General features: G+C 45.8%; 1 protein-coding gene across 2 annotated transcripts; it reads left to right on the forward strand.

Moving 5' to 3' along the window:
• The first annotated feature begins 1,416 nt into the window (after positions 1 to 1,416).
• On the forward strand, positions 1,417 to 7,581 carry GOT1L1 (glutamic-oxaloacetic transaminase 1 like 1). Of its 2 annotated transcripts, XM_054720320.1 has the most exons (10): positions 1,417 to 1,540; positions 2,296 to 2,373; positions 4,082 to 4,263; positions 4,585 to 4,696; positions 4,946 to 5,055; positions 5,272 to 5,364; positions 5,458 to 5,608; positions 6,077 to 6,242; positions 6,980 to 7,122; positions 7,379 to 7,581. In XM_054720320.1, the coding sequence occupies exons 1-10, from the start codon at positions 1,516 to 1,518 to the stop codon at positions 7,561 to 7,563; spliced, it is 1,245 nt and encodes a 414-aa protein (XP_054576295.1). In that variant the 5' UTR covers positions 1,417 to 1,515; the 3' UTR covers positions 7,564 to 7,581. The 2 variants fall into 2 exon arrangements, with proteins under 2 accessions (XP_054576295.1, XP_028008319.1); XM_028152518.2 differs by lacking the exon at positions 1,417 to 1,540 and having other exon boundaries at positions 2,160 to 2,373.
• Positions 7,582 to 19,417: the final 11,836 nt, after the last annotated feature.

A 19,417-nucleotide genomic window follows, 5' to 3' on the forward strand; every position in this document is an offset into this window, starting at 1 on the left:
GCTCTGGCTTCCTTCGAATTCATCCTCCACAAGGCGCCCAGGGTTTTTTTGTTTTTTTTTTACAAAATATAAATTTGACAATGTCATTCCCTTTCTTAACATAATTCAATGGCTTCCTAAAGCATTTGGGGTAAAATTCAGACCCCTTAACATAAAGGCCTGGCATTAGATGGACAGTGCCTACCTTCCTAACCCAATTTCTCACTACTCTCCTCTCCATCCACATTTATTCCAACCAGGCTTAAATTCACTAAAGAACTCATTTTATTTTTGTTATCTCTATACCTTCACACAGACTACCCTCTGTCATGCATCCAAACATGGATTGTACACTCTGCTCATCTACCCATTTGTTCATCCCACTGGATAGCTTTTATCAAGAGAACAGACTCCAGATATGCTGCAAGGTAGAACTGACAAAGCTTGCCAATGATTGGATGTAGGCTATAAGAGAAAAGGGAGAAGACAGGAATGAGACCAAGGGATTTTTGGCCTGACCATTTGGCAGAATGGACTTGCCTCTTACTAAAATGGGGGGGAAATGAGGAGGATATGAAACTATGATTTAGTTTTTGGACATAGTATATTTGAAAAGTCTATTAGTTATGTCTTAGAATATCAAGTAGGCATTTGGATTTCCAAATCTGTAGATTAAAAGCGAAGTCAGAAATGGATTTATAAATTTGACAGAAGTGTATTTAAGCTCATGGAAATGGATGAGCTCACTTGCATGGTGACCATAGATAGAGAATTCAAGTCAACGTACTGTACACCTTAAACTTATATTATGTTATTTGTCAATTATATTTCAAAAAGCTTGGAAAAATAAAACAAAATTTCTCCAGGCATAAATAAAATAATTCAGAGGACTGAGCCCTGGAGCATTCTAACATTTAGAGGTCAAAAATAGAAGGAACCAAGAAAGTCACTGAGAAGCAGCAGTAATGAGGTGAAAGGAGAAGCAAAAGCAAGTAGCATCCTGAATGCCATGGGAAGAAAGTGTTTTAAGGAGGAAGTGGTCAGTTTTGTCACAAGCTGTTGAAACATCAAATAAGAGAACCTTTGGATTTGACAGGATGAAGGTCTGTCATTTGTTACCTTGATGAGAGCAGCTTGATGGTGTGAAGGGATGAAATGCTGATCAGAGGGATTCAACAGAACTTGGGAGATGAAGAAGTGGAGATAGAATCAAACATTCTCTCAATAACTATTGCTCTGAAGAGGACCAGAGAAATGTGGTGTGATTGATGATCCTATTGTTATTTTGATCAATCTGGCATCCTGTTTCTCAGAATCCTTGTTAGATCCTCTCCAAAAGAGGATCTTGCTCAAGATTTGAGAGGCAGAAGTGAAGCAGAGTCTACTAATACCTGAAGGACTCCAAGGTGAGATATGGAAGCAGAGGTGGTGGGTGGGCTCTGACTTATCTTCAGCTCTCTCTCCAGCTCTGCTTCCAGATTGTATTTCTGTGATGTCAGTCGTTACTTCGCCTCTTTCATTTTTGATTTTGCTTATATGGATCCTCTCTCTTTGTTTCCTGGTGAGTCTGGCTAAATGTTCTGAATCTGAGGTGGTACTAGTATCACCAATTTTGTTTATCTTTTCAAAGAACCAAGTCTTCACTGATCTTTTGTATTGTTCTTTTAGACTCCATGTCATTTATTTCTACTGTAGCCTTTATTATTTCCTTCTTTCTGCTTACTCTGGGCTTTTCTTATTGCTCTCTTTCTAGTTCTTTTAGGTGTAGGGTTAGATTGTTCATTTGAGATTTTTCTTTCTTCTTGAGCAGGCCTGTAATGCTACAAACTTCTCTCTCAGAACGGCTTTCACTGTATCCCATAGATTTTGGGTTGTTGTGTGTTCATTTTTATTTCTTTCTAGGTATTGCCCTATCTTCTAAAGGGCTGACTTGTTATTTTGGTTTTGGCGAATTGGGGTTAGAGAGGAGAAGGCAATGAGTTAGGGAGAAGTGCCTGAGAATTCCAGGTCTTCCCTACCTCCTCCCCTAGCCATCTCTCAGGGGATTCTTCTCAAGAGCCACGGAATATTCCCATAGTCCTTGAGGATCGCCACCATGGAGACTGGGAGTTGGGTTCTGTTGCTCTGGTGACCAATTGTGCGGGGCCTCTGTATTGGAACTGCCAGGGTTCTGGGAAGAGGCAGGCCTGGGAAGCTCAGGCTTAGAGGAAGCCTTGGGGCAAAAGCAGGAGAGAGCATAGGAGTGGAGTCATAGTCTTGGTTCTACTTTCATCTCAGTGATGTCCACCCTTTCGGTGTTCTTGGATGTGCCCGCAGCTCAGAAGCTAGAAGGCAGCTTGTTAAAGACCTACAAACAAGACGACTGCTCTAAGAAGATGTTCCTGGCCTATAAAGGTAGATGCCTAAGGCTTAGTATATCATAATCGCCTCTAGGGGGTAGTATTTCATTGGTACAGAGGAATCAGGAATATTGCGCAAGCTTCTCCCAGTGGGCAAAAGAGCAGAAAACATCCTGGGTCATTCATTCCATGCCCTCTGCCTTTCTCTGGGGCCTTCCAGAGGTTTGATACAAGCTCTGGTATATCCTCTTCCCCAGCTGTATGTGGGGCCTGCATGAGCACAGCACATTTTTCTGCCTCTTCCTCCACCCGCTTCTGTTCCTGAACCAAGAATGGTTCCCTAAATTGACTCTTCTGATATACAGAGAGCCCTTGCCACTGTGAAAGTCAGTGTTACCTTGGTTTAATCTCAGGTATTTATAACTCCCAGGCTGTATATAATTTTTGACTTTTAAAATGGCACATAGGTTTCAGTTGTCTTCTTTAAAAAGACAAAAATTGGCTCAGTGGATAGAGCTTCAGCCTGAGGACTGAAGGGTCCTGAGTTTGATTCCAGTCAAGGGCATGTACCTCATTTGTAGGCTTGATCTCCGGCCCGGATGGGGCAAGTGCAGGAGGCAACAAATTGGTAATGTGTCTCTCACACATTGATGTTTCTCTCTGTCTCTCTCCCTCCTTTCCACTCTCCCTAAAAATCAATGGAAAAATATCCTCAGATGAGGATTAACAAAACTAAAAAACCCACAAAAATGGTCCTGGCCAGTGTGGCTCAGTTGGTTGAGTGTCATCCTGTGCACCAAAAGGTCGCTGGTTCTATTCCTGACCACGGTTTTCTTGTCTTTTTCCTGTCATTGCTCCATTTTTGACCATGATCCCAGGTTGTGAATTTGATCCCTGACGCAGGAGGCAGCTCTGATCAGTGTTTCTCTCCCCCTTCCTCTCTCTCTCTCTAAAATCAATAAAAACATTTTAAAAGAAAAACAATTTTTTAAAAATTATAAATATTTCTTGGGTCTGGGTGAGGCCACGTGCCCCTTAGTCCGGGTGAAGCCGTGCCCCTGGGTCCGGCCGAGACCAAACCAGAGGGAGTCGGACCTCCGTTACCACCATTTGTCCACCATCCAGAGCTGAGGGGTCAGTGCTGACATGTACACATAAGAAACTGGTGGACATTGAAATTGGGTCTCAAAAGAACTGTTGGTCCAGAAAGAAACTCACTACAGACTGATTCATTTGCCTGTCAGCATAACTATTATTGCTTGTCTCACATTCAGTTCTTATAAGTATATATCTAGTGACATATGATCTCGCTCATCTAGGGGAAATGATGAACAACATAGACTGAGGAACAAGAACAGAACCAGAAACAAGGAGGCATCGATCGGACTATCGGGCCTCAGAGGGAGGATAGGGGAGGTTGGGAGGAGGGGGGAGAGATCAACCAAAGGACTTGTGTGCATGCATATGAGCCTATCCAACGGTTAAGTTCAACAGGGGGTTGGGGCATCCGTGGGGAGGGGTGTGGGATGGGAATGGGGGGATGAGGACAAATATGTGACACCTTAATCAATAAAGAAATTTTTAAAAATTATAAATATTTACTAATAGCACATTGCTTTTATAAAAGGGAGGGGTGGGAAGGAAAGTTGTCCTTTCCTAGGCAACTTTCCAAAGCTTCAGGAAAGCCAGGACAGATGAATTGTTTGTGGGCTGTCTGCAGAGCCCAGAGGCCTCGAGAGCGCCCTCTGCGGTTCTTCTCACAGTCTGCATGACCCAGGAAGGACAACCCTGGGTTTCTTTCGTGGTGCACAAAATCCGGCTGCAGATCGCACAGGATCCCTCCCTGAACTATGAGTATCTACCGGTGATGGGCATGAAATCATTCATCCAGGCCTCGTTGGGACTTCTCTTCGGAAAGCACAGCCAAGTCATTGTGGAGAACAGGGTGAGAAGAAGGGCCCCTCTTTACTCACCCAGACACAGGGTGTGGAAATCGGAGTTTGCACAATCTCAAACCTGAAAGGGACTTTGGAGCCCCCCCCCCCCCCCCGGCATTGACAAAGGAGACTTGTGAGGCTCATAGAGTCCAAAGCTTGTCATTGAAGGGCAGGGCCAGCATCAGAACCCCAAGCCCATGCTCTTGGCACCAGCCCGCACTGCTAGCGTGCAAACTCTCTCAAGAAAGGAATGATCTGAATCTGAGGTGGTACTAGTGTCACCGTCACTCTTTTCAAGTCTTATTTCTGTTTATTTCTTTTGCTGTCAGGCAGGGGGTGTGCACACTGTTGGTGACAGTGGTGCCTTCCAACTTGGGGCCCAGTTCCTCAAAACTTGGCGTCGGGATTCTCAAATAGTCTACGTCATTTCTTCTCAAATAGGTGAGTGTTCTGCAAGGTGAGGGTGACGGAAGATCCCTCTCCCGTTCCTGATTCCCACCCCATTCACATTCTTCACTGTTGTCCTCCTCACTCTCTGTCATGACAAATGGTGGACAAGCCACGGGGTGCTTGCCCTTTTCTTGTCATTGCTCCATTTTCAACCCTGACCCTCAGGGCCATTCTCTGGTGTGTCTGCGTCCATCTCTCCATTTCCCATGTAACAGCTGGTGGGGGCCTGTGTTTCCACAGAACATCATGGACTCATCTTCCAGGACATGGGCTTTACAGTTTTTGAATTCTCCTTCTGGGACTCTGAGCAGCTGTGCATGGACCCCAATATGCTCTTCAGTGTGGTGAAGGTAGAGAGGCCACCCTCAGAAACTTTTCCCCAGACCTGACCTCCAGTTTTATTTTCCTTTCCTCCCCACCCGTCTAATTATCCGAGGCCTTTTCTAGGCTTGGATTTGTCTAGTGCTTTGGTAGGAACCAACTTGGAGGATCACTTCTCCTCCAACGCCCTGGTGCCTCTACCGCCTGGTAGGGGCAGTGCCTGATGAGACAGTCTCTACCTATAGCAGGCCCCATATGGCTGTATCTTTGTGATCGGGAACATTGACTACTGCAAGTTGACACAATATCAGTGGACAAAGTTGATGGCCACCATGAAGGTGAGCCCAGTGTCTCACTTGACTTCCTCCCTTTCACCATCTACCATCACTTTCATCAGTCTCACCCTTTTTTCATTTTCCTTTCTCCTATAGAGAAAGCGGATATTCCTATTTTTTGACATTCCCTATCAAGGTTTATCTACCGGTGACCTGGAAGAAGATACTAAATTCTTACAATACTTCGTGTCCGAAGGCTTTGAATTCTTCTGCAGCCAGTCTCTGTCCAAGAGTTTTGGCATTTATGGTATGGTATGGGCAGGAGGAGAACGGAGGGTCTGGTGGTAAAGTGCTGCCACACCCAAGACACACTCCACACTCTACCGTGTGGAGAGAGCCAAGGCCTCCCGAGAGGGCAGCATGGGGGCACAAGAGAGGAGCTAGACATCTGGTTCCGTGCCATCATCTCAGCTCAGTTATTAAAACTGGCTCCGGTTGCACTGTTTCCCCACTTAGACCTCCTTTCATCATATATAAGAGGAGGGGTTAAGAATTAGTTATCTTTCTAGTCCCTTCCACCTTTGAGACTCTTACAGTTACTCTTCCTGGAAGAAGAGCCTCTGGCAACTTCCGAGGGCCTGGACACCAGCTTGACTAGGCTGGGGATGAGGGCCCTAGAGGTTACCCCTCTCTTTGGCAAGGTTGGAGGCAGAGTTACAGGGGAAGGCCCCGGTCGAGGAGACTGAGAACGAGGCTGTCTGTCTCCGTGCTGCAGATGAAGGAGTGGGGATCCTAGCCGTGGTGGCACTCAACAACCAGCTCCTGCTGTGTGTCCTCTCCCAGCTGATGAACTTCGCCCTGGCCCTGTGGCTAAACCCTCCCACCTCGGGTGCTCGCATTATCACCTCCATCCTCTGTAACCCTGCTCTGCATGAAGCATGGTAAGGGAGACGGGTGGGGGCAGGGATAGATGGGCAGAGCCTCTAGATACCTACATACTTCCTGATTCACAGGATTCAACTGGGTGCTTCTCTTCTTGCCTCTTTACTCCATTCATTCATAAACGTTTAATGCCCTAACCGGTTTGGCTCAGTGGATAGAGCATCGGCCTGCGAACTGAAAGGTCCCAGGTTCGATTCCGGTCAAGGGCATGTACCTTGGTTGCGGGCACATCCCCAGTGGGGGGCGTGCAGGAGGCAGCTGATCGATGTTTCTCTCTCATCGATGTTTCTGACTCTCTATCCCTCTCGCTTCCTCTCTGTAAAAAACCAATAAAATATATTAAAAAAAAAAAAGATCATAAACGTTTACTGAGGATCCACTGTGTTCCAGTGGCAACGGCTATGCCAACTCTTGCCCTTCTATGGGGAAATGGGTAATAGAACGGGACACAGACTGATGAATTATTTGAATTCTCCCAGATTGCAGGAGATTAGGAAGCCCCAAGAGCTCACTACTCTACCAAAATCTGCATAAGAGTCTGCTTGGCATGCTTAAATTAATACAAGCTGAAACTTTTCTCCCATTCATAACCATCTGAGATCCCTGACTCCACTGGTGTGCCCTTGGGCACTTTGGTTGGGGGCTTTTGAAGGGAAGAGAAGTGGAATGACAATGAGGAGATTGGGAGCAGGAGGAATCCTCACACTCTAATTTCTTGCTGTCCTTCCTTTGGCAGGAAGCTGAGTCTGAAAGAGGTCGCAGAAAGCATTATGCTCATCAAAGAAAAGGTTAAAGAGAAGCTCCGGCTCCTGGGAACGCCTGGCTCCTGGGATCACATCACTAATCAGAATGGGACCCATGGCTATCTTGGACTCAACTGTAAGTGTCTAGGAGGAGAAAGCTCGCCTCTTTCTGACCTTGGGCTTGTATTTGAATATTCAGCTTCACTGATTAGGTGATCAGTCCCTAGCTTCACACCAGATTTTGAATCTTCCTTGAGGAAAGTGGAGCTGCTTTGAAGACCCCTATGGCCTCCCACAAATGCTGATGCTCCCTATCCCCCATAATCTACACTGGGCTAGAGGGGACTTAGAGGTGGTCACCCCAGGATCTGAGATCCTGTGATTATCACAAGTCCAACAGATAGAATACTTGGTCAAGAAGAAACATATCTACATCCCCAAGAATGGTCGGATTAACTTCACCTGTATCAATGCCTGCAACATAGATTACATCACTCAGAGCATCAACGAGGCTATCTGCTTCACAAAGGGCTCTGGGAAAAAAAAAGTCTCCAGAAAGTCAACAGCTTCTAGTTAGAATAAAAGCTTGAGTCTTGCAAAATTCCTGTGTGTCTGCTTATTCACTGCTACAATTTATTTCTCTGCTAAGTATTCTGACTCTATCTATCTACTTACAAAGCATTGGTCTGGCCTCAGCAAAGAGGGGGAAAAGCCCAGAGAAAAAGGAAATGTCTACCTTCATGTACCATCTCATATTTATTGAACACCTACTATGTGAAGGCCTTGATCTGCTGTCTTAGTTCATTCGAGCTGCCATAACAAGCTACTATAGATTGGGTGGCTTATAAACAACAAAAATGTCTTTCTCACATTACTGAAGGCTGAGCAGTCCAAGATCAAGGAGCCACAGATTCAGTGCCTGGTTCTTAAACAGCATATTCTAATGTAAACTCACATGGCAGTAGCTCCTCTACTGGGGCTCCTTTTATCAGAGCACTAATTCCTCCCATTCATGAGGGCTCTGCCTTCATGACCTAACCCTGTCCAAACACCATCACATTGGTGATGAGGTTTCAACATATGAATTTGGGGGGGGGGGGACACAAACATTCAGACCATAGCATCTGGGCATCAAAGAGAACGTAAAAAACATGTACAATCCAGTCCTTTTCCTCCAGAGCTTAGTTGGGAGACAACCTTAGTCACATGAAACAGTTAAGTAACATTTCAAGGCTGAATGCAATAAAAATTCACAACAGATTTACATAGATGTGATTATTACAGTTCGGAACCTCCCTGTCATCCCAGCTAATTGAGTGGAGCAAAGATGAATTATCCTGAAGATCCCTTTCCAAGTTACAGGTGGATGAGCAAATTTAATATTGTTACTGTTTTAAGACACTGAGTTTGGGAGTGATTTTTTACATAAGTTTAGATAGCTGGAACAATTATTTTGTCTTTTATGACTCTTTTAATTGGTAGTTTCCTCCTCCATTGTTTTTCTTGCAATTTTTTAAAATTGAAGAACTGGGTTTTTTGTTTTTTTTTGTTGTTGTTGTCCTATAAGGTTTCTCACAGACTGAATATTGCTAATTTCATCCCCACGGTAATCATTTAACATGTTCCTCTGTCTTCCTGCATTTTTTGGAAAATAAGGAACTAAATTAGAGGCTTGGTCAGATTCAAGTTCAATTTTGGTAAGGCCACATCATAGATGGTGATGTTGTGTTTCATCAGGAAGCATGGGATGCTAATTTTGTTGTTGTTTTATTTTGTAAATCCCCCCTGAGGATATTTTTTCATTGATATTTTTTTAGAGAGAGTGGAAGGGAGGGAGGGAGAAGATGAGAGAGAGAAACATCGATGTGAGAGAGACACATCTGTTGGTTGCCTCCCACATGCACTCTGACCTGGACCAGGACGGGGATCGAACCTGCAACCCAGGTATGTGCCCTTGACCGGGAATCAAACCCATGGACCAATCTTTGGTCCACAGGCCGCCGCTGTGACCATTAGGCACCACGGGCCAGAGCGGGATGCTGGTTCTTTACTGTGATGTCAGCAACCATTGATGATTATGCTGAACTCCATTAATTCATTTGTGTGGCAGACTGGCAGATATTCTAATTCTAACATCATTTATTCACTCATTAAGTGGAATGCTTTTATAAATAGAAATTTTCCCTCACTGTGATTTGCTTAATTTGAGGTAGATTTTATATAGAAAGGCATAATTAATGCTTGGGTCTTTCCCCTAATTTACCAGATTAAAAAAAACCTTTATGATGTTTCATTCTCTTGCAAACATCATCCTTATTGACATTTTAAATGTCTGAACTTTGAGCTGCCGGAGCCAGATAAAATTAGTTTGGGAGTTGTTTCTTTCTTTGTTTTTGGATAACCTGAAAGGGCTGTGGGTTTTTATTTTCAGAAGGAGGAACCAGTTTGTGAGATCTTTTGATACAACCCTAGTCCTCTTTGATAGCTTCTTTACTTTCTGGCATGACAAAAAGTTCCAAAAATTTTTGAACATTTTCTGCCCCAGACCTAGAGTCAGTCATTTCTCAAAGGAGCTCTAATCACTTTTAGGAGATGTAAGTACTGGATTGGTCATTATTTCCAACTCTTTTCCGTAAGATAAAATATACTGAGTGCCTGCCTTCCTTTGCACACCAGCCTAGGACACTGGAGACCTGGGGGCTGAGGCTGGGTAAATTGTCGGTAAATGCCTCCCGCTCTTCCAAGGAGTCCGGTCGGTCATTACTATTGCAGCTAATGGCTGTTGAGTGCTTATCCAGAGCTTTACTGTTCTGAGAGCTTTGCGTCCATCATCTCATTCAATCCTCATAACAGCTCAAAGAGATAGGTTATTAATATTATCATCCTCATTTACAGACTTAGGAGCATCAGTAATCTGCCCAACCATGCGGTGCCGGGGGTGGAAGTGCTTGGTGCCCTGACTCCTGCTAGGTGCTGCTTTCCTCCATCCAGGCTGCTCCCATCGCCCCTTCATTCTCTCCCCACAGGGGTTCTTGAACTTAATCCCACAGGGGTAATACGCACCCAGAGCAGGGCCCGAGGGAGGCTGCTCCAGCCCAATGGAGCCTCCAGGCTTTGGGCAAGCCCCAGCCAACTGTGCCCCCTGCGCCTCGCGAATGGAGAGGTGCAGAACTGCGTCCCCGCGGAGCAGATACTGTCCTTTGCGGGGGAGAAAACCTGCCCACAGTGGGGCTGGTACCACACGGAGATGGAGAAACGGGTTGGATGAAGGGGCTGGTTGACAGCCTTTCTGATGACTGGGGAAGCCCTGTGAAAGGAAGCGCGGCGCCACCAGCTGCGCAAGAGTGGTCTCCGGGCTGCGTGGCTGCAGATGGCCAGGTGGTGCAGCCCGGGCTCCAGCCCTGACCCTGAGTCTCAACTTTTGCGGGTGGCAGTCAGGTTCCTCCCAGTCATTGCTGACGGCCGCCGACTCGGACCGGCTGGCCCAGGCTTCTTCAAGTGTCTGCTGTCTGTGCACTGGGGAGGAGGACGCCGAGGAGCAAGTATTCCAAAATGCAGTAACGGATGCCCCGTGGCCCGCCGCGACCTGCCGCCTGGGATCTCGGTCGTTGAGTTGCATCTGCCTCTGAAGGTGCCTGTGAACTCCGAAGTTCTCCACACGAGGGCGCGCTGAGATTCCAAAGGCTTCCAGAGGATCCCAGGGACGTGCATCCTCAGGGCTGCAGTGTATGGGTGCGCGCTTTGCTGTGCATTTCTTGGGCGCATTCTCCCCCTTTCCATCGGCTGTAGGTCCCACAGGACCTGATGATAAATGAACAGGAAATGGGGGTTAGATAGGCCTGCCCTGGTTGGCAAGTGGCTGGGCATGCACAGTAAGCTCCGGCACCAGGGTGCTTCTTCCAGGACACCCCTTTCCCTGCTCTTCACAGGCAAGGATAGCTTCAGGATCAGCCTCAAATCCCGGGTGTGTGCAGGAAGGGAGAGTGGGGTGCAACACGATTATAGTAATCAGTCATTAGTGAACATTATAGTTATTAATAACTAGAGGCCTGGTGCACGAAATTCGTGCACTGGGGGGGGGTGGGTCCCTCAGCCCAGCCTGCACCCTCTCCAATCTGGGACCCCTTGGGCGATGTCCGACTGCCAGTTTAGGCCTGATCCCACAATCGGGGACTGCTGGCTCCCAACCGCTCGCCTGCCTGCCTGATTGCCCCTAACTGTTTCTGCCTGCCAGCCAGATCACCCCCTAACCACTCCCCTACCAGCCTGATCGCCCCCAACTACCCTCCCCTGCAGGCCTGGTTGCCCCTAACTGCCCTCGCCTGCCTGCCTGGTTGCCCCTAACTGCCCTCCCTCCCCTACAGGCCCGGTTGCCCCCAAATGCCCTCCCATGCTGGCCATCTTGTGGTGGCCATCTTGTGACCACATGGGGGTGGCCATTTTGTGTGAGGGTGTGATGGTCAATTTACATATTACCTCTTTATTATATAGGATTATGTATAACAGGATATTGTAAAAATTAAGTTACGAAACTTTTATTCAAACGTTTCTTACATACCATTATATTGGCTGGGCCACAAAAATATTCATTGTGGGCCGCGAGCTTGACATGCTTGCTGGGCAGCCAAGTCATGTGCGCCTGCCTACTCTTCCAGGCGCATTCAACAGGGACCCTCGCCCTACTCCGTGATTTAAGTGCGGTTCTCTTGCTTGCTCACCACACTTCAGACGCACGGGTCTTCTTCCAGTTCCTCGAATCTAAGCAGGTCTTCCTGTCAGGCCTTTGCACATGCTGTCTCTTCCGCCAGTAACACTTTCTCTGCTTTTTGGAAGGTCAGCCCTGTCTCATTGTGTGGGTCTCAGCTCTTAGCTTAGATATCTCCCCCTCAGGAAGGCTTTCATCTAGCCCCCCTACAAAGTAAGGTCTCCCGGTCCTCACAAACATATTTATTTCCTGTCTTTCTGGTTTCCTTGACACTTCTTGCCACACGTTGTATTTATTCTGTTATTCTCTGACCTTGACAAGGTAATGTAAAATAGGGCAGGGGACACATTGCCATGTCAGGGCTGTGACTCTCATATAATAGGTTCTCAAGTTTTTGTGATAGTACTTTTATTCATTGACTCCTTGCTACATAGAACGTTAGAGTCAGAAAATGCCTCTGGGGTAGGGCGGTCTACCCAGCTCTGTGGGAATCTGCTGTTTGCCGCAGCTCCCCAATGTCATCGCGTAGGGTTGGCACCTCAGCATAGTCTTCATTCACCGAATCCTCCTTAGAGACTGAGTCAGCTGCCTCTGTGGGGCAGTGCTCCTGGACCCTCCACAGGGTCTGGTACTCAGGAGCTCAGTAAATGTGGGGTGCTGAGTGAAGGTGGGCCTCCCAACTGCCCCTCGTCTCTTCTTTGAGGCAAACTCAGCACATCACTGCATTTCTGCAACCCTGACCTCGCACCACCAAGCTGGAGCTGTCCTGGGGACACGGAGAAGTGAATTTATCCTTGGCTGGCTCCCAGCTACCTCATTTCCCTCCCCTTCCTCTTCCATGTTTACAACCTTTCACGTCTCTTAATGGCCCCGAGTGACTCAGGTAAGACCCCAAGCTTATACCCTTCACTCAGCACTGTCCAGCCCTTAGAAGGCAGTTTGGAGAGCACCTCTTGTCACTGGAACACACCGGCCGGGGCTGTCGCCTCCCCCTTCAGGTATCTGAGCAGCTTATTTAGTATTTCCCCAAAGAAAATGGATTTCCTTGGATGGGGTGGGAAAGAAGGAGAGTGCGTTCTGTTCTTAAGAAAATAGCTTTTCTCCATTTTATTACAATAAAAAAAATAAGGATAGTTTCATGGTTAGGAGAATGTGCTTTGGAGTGAGGCAGACCTGAGTTCACATCTGTGCTCTGTCTTTTTTTTTTTTTTTTTAATAATCACCTGAGGATATTTTTCCACCGATTTTTATTTATTTCCATTGATTTTTAGAGAGAGTGGGTAAGGGAGAGAGAGAGAGAGAGAGGAGAGAGAGAGAGAGATTGGTTGCCTCCTGCATGCGCCCCAGTGATGGAGCCTGCAACTAAGGCACATGCCCTTGACTGGAATTGAACCCGGGACTCTTCAGTCTGTGGGCTGATGCTCTATCCACTGAGCCAAACTGGCTAGGGCTGTGCACTGTATTTATCTGACCTTGGGAAAATTACCTATTATTCTTAAGGTTCTGGTTTTTTTCTCTGTAAAAAGGGGATTAAAATACCCACTTTTATGGGTTGTGGTAAAGAACATAATAAGTGTTATTACTAGAAGTCTTCTGGAAGCTTCTGTGGTCACCCAAGTCCCCAGGAGAGAACTCAAGAAGTCACCCAAGGCCACAGTGAGTTATGAAAGGCCTCTGTGTAGCCTCCTCATGTCTGGCTTCCCAAGAATGTCTGCATATTTAGAACCCTTCCCTCATGATTCCACTTCAATCTTTCTTCCTGGCTCTTTGCTCCAATTTTCCTTCTGTGATGTCCTTGACAATCTGTTGTCCTCACCCAGTTCACATCTGTGGCCACACAAAAGGCAGGAACATCGGGTGGTTCACAGCCCTTTATTGTTCAAGAAAGGATCTGGATAAGTGAAAACCCCAGAGCCTAATCTCCAAGGGTGCTTGCTGGTGGCTCTTAACCTTTTCTGGGTCAGGGACTCCCTTCAGAATCTGAGGGAAGGTAGAGAATGTCCCTCTAGTACAGGGGTCCTCAAACTTTTTAAACAGGGGGCCAGTACACTGTCCCTCAGACCATTGGAGGGCCGGACTATAGTTTAAAAAAAAAACTATGAACAAATTCCTATGCACACTGCACATATCTTATTTTGAAGTAAAACAAAACGGCAAAAACACCCGCATGTGGCCCGCGGGCCGTAGTTTGAGGACGCCTGCTCTAGAAAAATGTGTATTCCCACACGCACATGAAATTTGCATACAATGTCGGGGGCTTTGCGGCTCGGTGAAGCCCATCCAGTGCCCCCTAAGTGTCCTTGAGATCCAGGCAGCTCAGATGACCGTTCTTCAGTCCTTCCCAGGGCAGTGTCTCACAGAGCTGCAGCAGCAGGAAAACAAAGCAAACCTCAAGTGGTGTCCATTTTTCAGCCTCCCCTTCGTCAGGAGGTGCCAAAACCAGGAAATAAAAACTGCTTTAAGGAGTTGGGAAAGACAAAAACTAAAACAACCCGTTGTTTATCCACAGCCTGTGGGGAAATGAGAAATGGCTGAACTAATGGGGCATATTTTGTGAGCTCCACCAGGATTCACAGTGTCTGTGAAAAAAATGTATGGCAATCAAGAAGAATTTGAGATGTGAGTGGGGAAATGGTCAGAAATGGGGGGAGAATGGTGTTGAAAATGTTACAGGGGTTCAGATGAGAAGAGTTTTGGGAGCCTGGTTGTACAAGAATGTGAATTACTTAACAGCACTGAATTGGACACCAAATATAAATTCTATGTTATGTGTGTTTTACTGCAATTAAAAAAAAATTGACTGAGCAACATGTCCTCTATGAGAACGTTTAGAGGTTTACCCTACCGGACCCTGAGCAGACCAGACCCCTTCCTACCAGGATGTGCAGAGGCGAATGGCAGAATTTGGGTTTAGGACCTGTCTTATCAGTGGTAAGCTGGTTTTGGAGGGATCGGTTATGGTGGAATTAGCATAAAGCTGTGGATAATTGGTGGGATTAATGGAGGAGATGGCTTAAAGCCGGTCAGTAGGATGTCCTGCCCTGCCTCTGCCTCTTCTGAGGCTCCAGTGAATCTGTAAGGCTGACACATACATGGTCTTTCTCCGACTTCCTGACTTCTGAGACAGCAGGTGGTGCTGTTTAGCAAACTTGGGAGCCGAGAGGAAACCTGACCTTTTCTTGAGCATCTCCACCCTGGTAACTCCCTCCCTTTGCCTGGGCCAGAGCAGAGGAGGAGGGAGGGCTGGGATCTGGTCTTGTGTGTGTTTCCCACGCGTGTTGGTATCCCAAGTGTCTTTGGAATGTGGCTCAGGTGAAGTTCTGGGTGGTGGCCACCAATAGCTTGTCTGGGAGGGGTAAAGAAATTCAGAGGCGTTCGCACACACTCCAACTTCAGCCAGGCTGAGTCACCTCCCACCCAGCTGCGGTGGGGGTAGCGGGGGCTGCAATGGCTTTGCCTGCTCCTACTGCTCCTAGGATCCCCCCTTTCCTTAGAAAACTGCTCTTAGGAGTCTAGGACCCCACAGCAAAACAGACCAAACATCTCCTTCAATATATCACTAAATTGCGGGCTTTTGTCCCGTGAGCTCAGGTTCTGGAAAGCATGCATGAAGACCAGTTGGTGGGCTGTGGTGCTTGCCACGTGGGTTAGGGCACTGAATTAGGTTAGAGGTCTCCTTCTAGCCTGTGAATCTGGATTTGATTGTTCCACTGGGCTTTGTCCCCAACAATGATTGGATTCTGGGGAATGAAAACACAACACTGGCTTGACAGCTTCAGCAAGTTTTAGAAAGCCCAGCAGGCCAAGCCCAGTGTGCCTTTGGAACTTTACAGCACACAGTCCCACTCAGCACGCTTTCCTGTCCCTGCCCTGTTTCACTTCTGCCTCCCCTTTCTGGTGGTGTTTTCTAATTGATGCCGTCTAACTTCATTTATGTGGTTCTGTAAACAGCACTGCATTCTTTTCGAAACAGGACTGGAGACAAGTAAATAGAAAGAAAAACATGGCTCTAAAAGGTTAGGTATTTTGATAGTGGCTGAACCTTGCGTCAGTGTAAGAAAATGACCACATCCCTTAGTGACCATAACATCAGAATCTCCCGAGACTGGTGGTAGAAAGAAGGTCTCCTACGGGGAAAAGGGACAGAACCACATAGCTTTCACTTTTGACCCCTGGCATTCCCGATGTCGCCCCTGGGCATCTGCTGTTACCTCCAAGCTTTAGGATGGGGTAGGGCTGGGAGGCTGTGTCCCTTTAACCATTTTGCCATTGTGGATTCATGACCTTTCCCTTAATAGTTCCTGGAGAGCTTCTACAGCTTTCAACTCATAAAGCTGGAACATTTGAAATGACTTCTAAAAAGACTATGAGATAAGAAGAATGTACGCAGAAAACACGAAACTAGGTCATTCAAGTGATAGCATGGGATTTTTAATATTATTTTCCATCAGAGGAGCCCCCCCCCCCCTTCCCTTCCCTCGTCTCTAGCTTGCTTCAAGATAGTGCTGCCGTCTTAGGATACACTCATACCCTTCTTCCAAGTCTAGAGGTAAGAGAGCAAGGCCTGGACAGAAATAGGGAGTGCCCTTGTCTACCGACATTTTGAAATCTTTTCTTAACTTCTGATATCAGGATCCAGTAAAATGGAGTAAAGAGGAGCCTTCCTAGGTTAACTACTGAGATATATATATAAAATCAATGGTCCCTCCCCGTCTGGCCAACTTCCCACGTCCCTCCCCGGCCCCAATCATGCACTGGTGGGGTCCCTGGGCCTGGCCTGCGCCCTCACGCAATCCGGGACCCTTCGGGGAATGTCGGAGAGCCGGTTTTGGCCCGATCCTGCAGGCCAGGTTGAGGGACCCCACTGGTGCACGAATTCGTGCACCGGGCCTCATATATATATTCGTGCACCGGGCCTCTAATATATGTATATATTAGAGGCCTGGTGCATGAATAAAGATAAATTCGTGCACCAGTGGGGTCCCTCGGCCTGGCCTGCGGGATCGGGCCAAAACCGGCTCTCCGACATCCCCCGAAGGGTCCCGGATTGTGTGAGGGCGCAGGCCAGGCCCAGGGACCCCACCAGTGCATGATTGGGGCTGGGGAGGGACGTGAGAGGTTGGCCAGCCGGGGAGGGACCACGGGAGGGCTCCAGGGTATGTCTGGCCTGTCTTGCTCAGTCCTGATCAGCCAGACCCCAGTAGCAAGCTAACTTACCGGTCAGAGCGTCTGCCCCCTAGTGGTCAGTGTACATCATAACGACTGGTCGACTGGTTAATTGTCTGCCCCCTGGTGGTCAGTGCACATCATAGTGAGTGATTGAGTGGCCTTAGTATATCATTAGCTTATTACACTTTGACTGGTTGAACAGACGACTGGATGACACTTAGCATATTAGCCTTTTATTATATAGGAGATATATATCTTCTCTTTCCTTAAAAGGCTCAGAAGTGTGTAAGTTGACCCAACCATCCAACATAATCAGATAGTTAGAATCACTCAAGTACACTAGATGTTTCAAACAGATCCTGTACCATATAAGAATTTATTATACAAGAAAGAAGGATCATAAATCCAATAAGGGAAGGGTAGGATTATTCAATAAGTTATGTCTTAATACTTAATTAGGACTTCGTGGGAAAAAAAAAGTAAAATTTATCTTTATACCACATCATATATTGATATCAATTCCAGAGAGATTAACACATAAAATAGTAAAAATTCCAGCCAAAAAGGCTATGTGAAAAATATAAGTGAATATTTACCTTCTAAGCTTAAGAGCAATGGAAAACATTACCCTCTTCCCCCATAAAGAATCTTTTTGAAAAAAAAAAAAAGAAGCTTTCTGTCTGTACAAAAATAAAACATGAATGACCAAATTAAAAGGTAAATGACAGACCTTCACTTCTACTACCCTGCCCCTCAGCCCCTCAGCTGCAGCCACACTGTACTCCATCAACCCCAACGAGTCTGCATTAGCTGTTCCATCTAGATGAGAAACAGAATTCCCCATGGAACTTGTTAGAATGAAATGAGGTCCTGGCCAGGGAGCTAAGTTGGTTAGAGTATGCTGCTGATACCCCAAGGTTGAGGGTTCGATCCTTGATCAGGGCACAACCAATGAATGCATAAATAAGTGGAACAACAAATCGATGTTTCTCTCTCTCTCCCCCTCCCCCTTCCCCTCTCTCTAAAAGTAAATAAATAAATTTATTTTAAAAAATATAAATGACAAAAATGGAGGGGAAAAATAAACTACAGTATCAGAAACTACACAAAGGGTCAATGTCCACATAAGGGTACATGTTTATAAGTTAGTAAACAAGCACTAAGACCCCAACAGAGAAGTTAGGCAAAGGATATAAATGGACAGTTCACATGTAAAATAAAATAGTTGATTGACACATATGAAAAATATTCATTCTCGCTAGAAATCAAAGAAATGCAAATTGCACTACTTTGTAGTTGCATAAATGCAGCAATTGCCATTTTAATCTATCAAATTAACACATATAAAAAGTGTATATTCTGGCCTGGCATGGCTTAGTGGTTCCATTCCAGGTTGGGGCACATGCTCAGGTTGCTTGATCCCCAGTGGGTGGTGTACAGGAGACAGCCAATCAATGGTCCTCTATCATCATTGATGTCTTTATCTCTCTCTCCCTCTCCTTTTCTCTCTGAATTCAATAAAAAGAAAGTGTAAAATACCCAATATTGGTAAAGGTTGGGTAAAATAGCTTTTCTAATATGTTATTAGGGGAGTGATATTTGTCATTATGGATAATGAACATTAAGAATGCTCACAGCTTTAGACCCATTTTCCAAAATATATCCTAAGGAAATATGTTAAAGAAATAAATCTAAATATGGACAGTGTTTTATGCACAAAGATCTTCATGTGAGTGTTATAGTGTTATGTTCGATAATAGGGAGATGGTTAAAATTCTAGTTTACATTCACATAATGAAATTAAGCAACCATTGGGAATTAACTATATGAAATTGTCTAATAAAATGAGAAAATATGGGAAAATAGGATACAAAATTATATATATATTGTGTACACAGTATAACTACATTTAATATGTATATAGAAAAAATACTGGAAAAATACAATGAAACAGTAACCGTTGTTATTTTTCCAAGGCAGAATATAAGTGATTTTTAAAAACTTTTTTCTACTTTTCTTATTTTCCAGGTTTCCTATGAACTAATTCTCACTCCTTTCCTAGATAAAAACTGAGGCAATGCCATAAAAATGAATGAAGTCACATGCTACAACCTGGCTAAGTAAAAGAAGCCAGACACAAAAGGTCACATACAGCATGATTCCATTCATATGAAATATCCACAATGGGCAAATCTATAAAGAGAGAAATCAGATTAGTAGTAGCTGAGGGATGGGGGAGAAGGAATTGGGACTGATTGCTGGTAGGTATGGAGTTTGTTTTTCTGATGGAAATGTTCTCGAATGACCTAGTGGTGATGGTTGAACAACATAGGGAAGATACTAAAAACCATTGAATTGCCCTCTAGGTCTCTCAATAATGCTTTCTTTTCAGACTGGCAGAATTCATTATTAGGGTGCTTTTTTCAAATTTCCACAAGAAGGCAGTATTGAAACTCCTCCCTTACTAGTGTGCTGTGTGGGAGGCAACCAATGGATTTTTTTTTCTCACATCAATGTTTCTCTCTCTCTCTCTCTTTCTCTCTCCCTCTCCCTTCCC

The sequence above is a fragment of the Eptesicus fuscus genome, chromosome 8 (genome assembly GCF_027574615.1).
Source record: "Eptesicus fuscus isolate TK198812 chromosome 8, DD_ASM_mEF_20220401, whole genome shotgun sequence".
Classification (NCBI taxonomy): Eukaryota; Metazoa; Chordata; class Mammalia; order Chiroptera; family Vespertilionidae; genus Eptesicus; species Eptesicus fuscus.

Excerpts from the sequence above, each read along its gene's own strand:
- GOT1L1 (XM_028152518.2), top strand. The coding sequence starts at position 2,259 with ATGTCCACCCTTTCGGTGTTCTTGGATGTGCCCGCAGCTCAGAAGCTA. Across the intron at positions 5,365-5,457 it reads AGTTGATGGCCACCATGAAG|AGAAAGCGGATATTCCTATT; the intron begins GTGAGCCCAGTG and ends TTTCTCCTATAG. Across the intron at positions 7,123-7,378 it reads TGGCTATCTTGGACTCAACT|TCCAACAGATAGAATACTTG; the intron begins GTAAGTGTCTAG and ends GATTATCACAAG.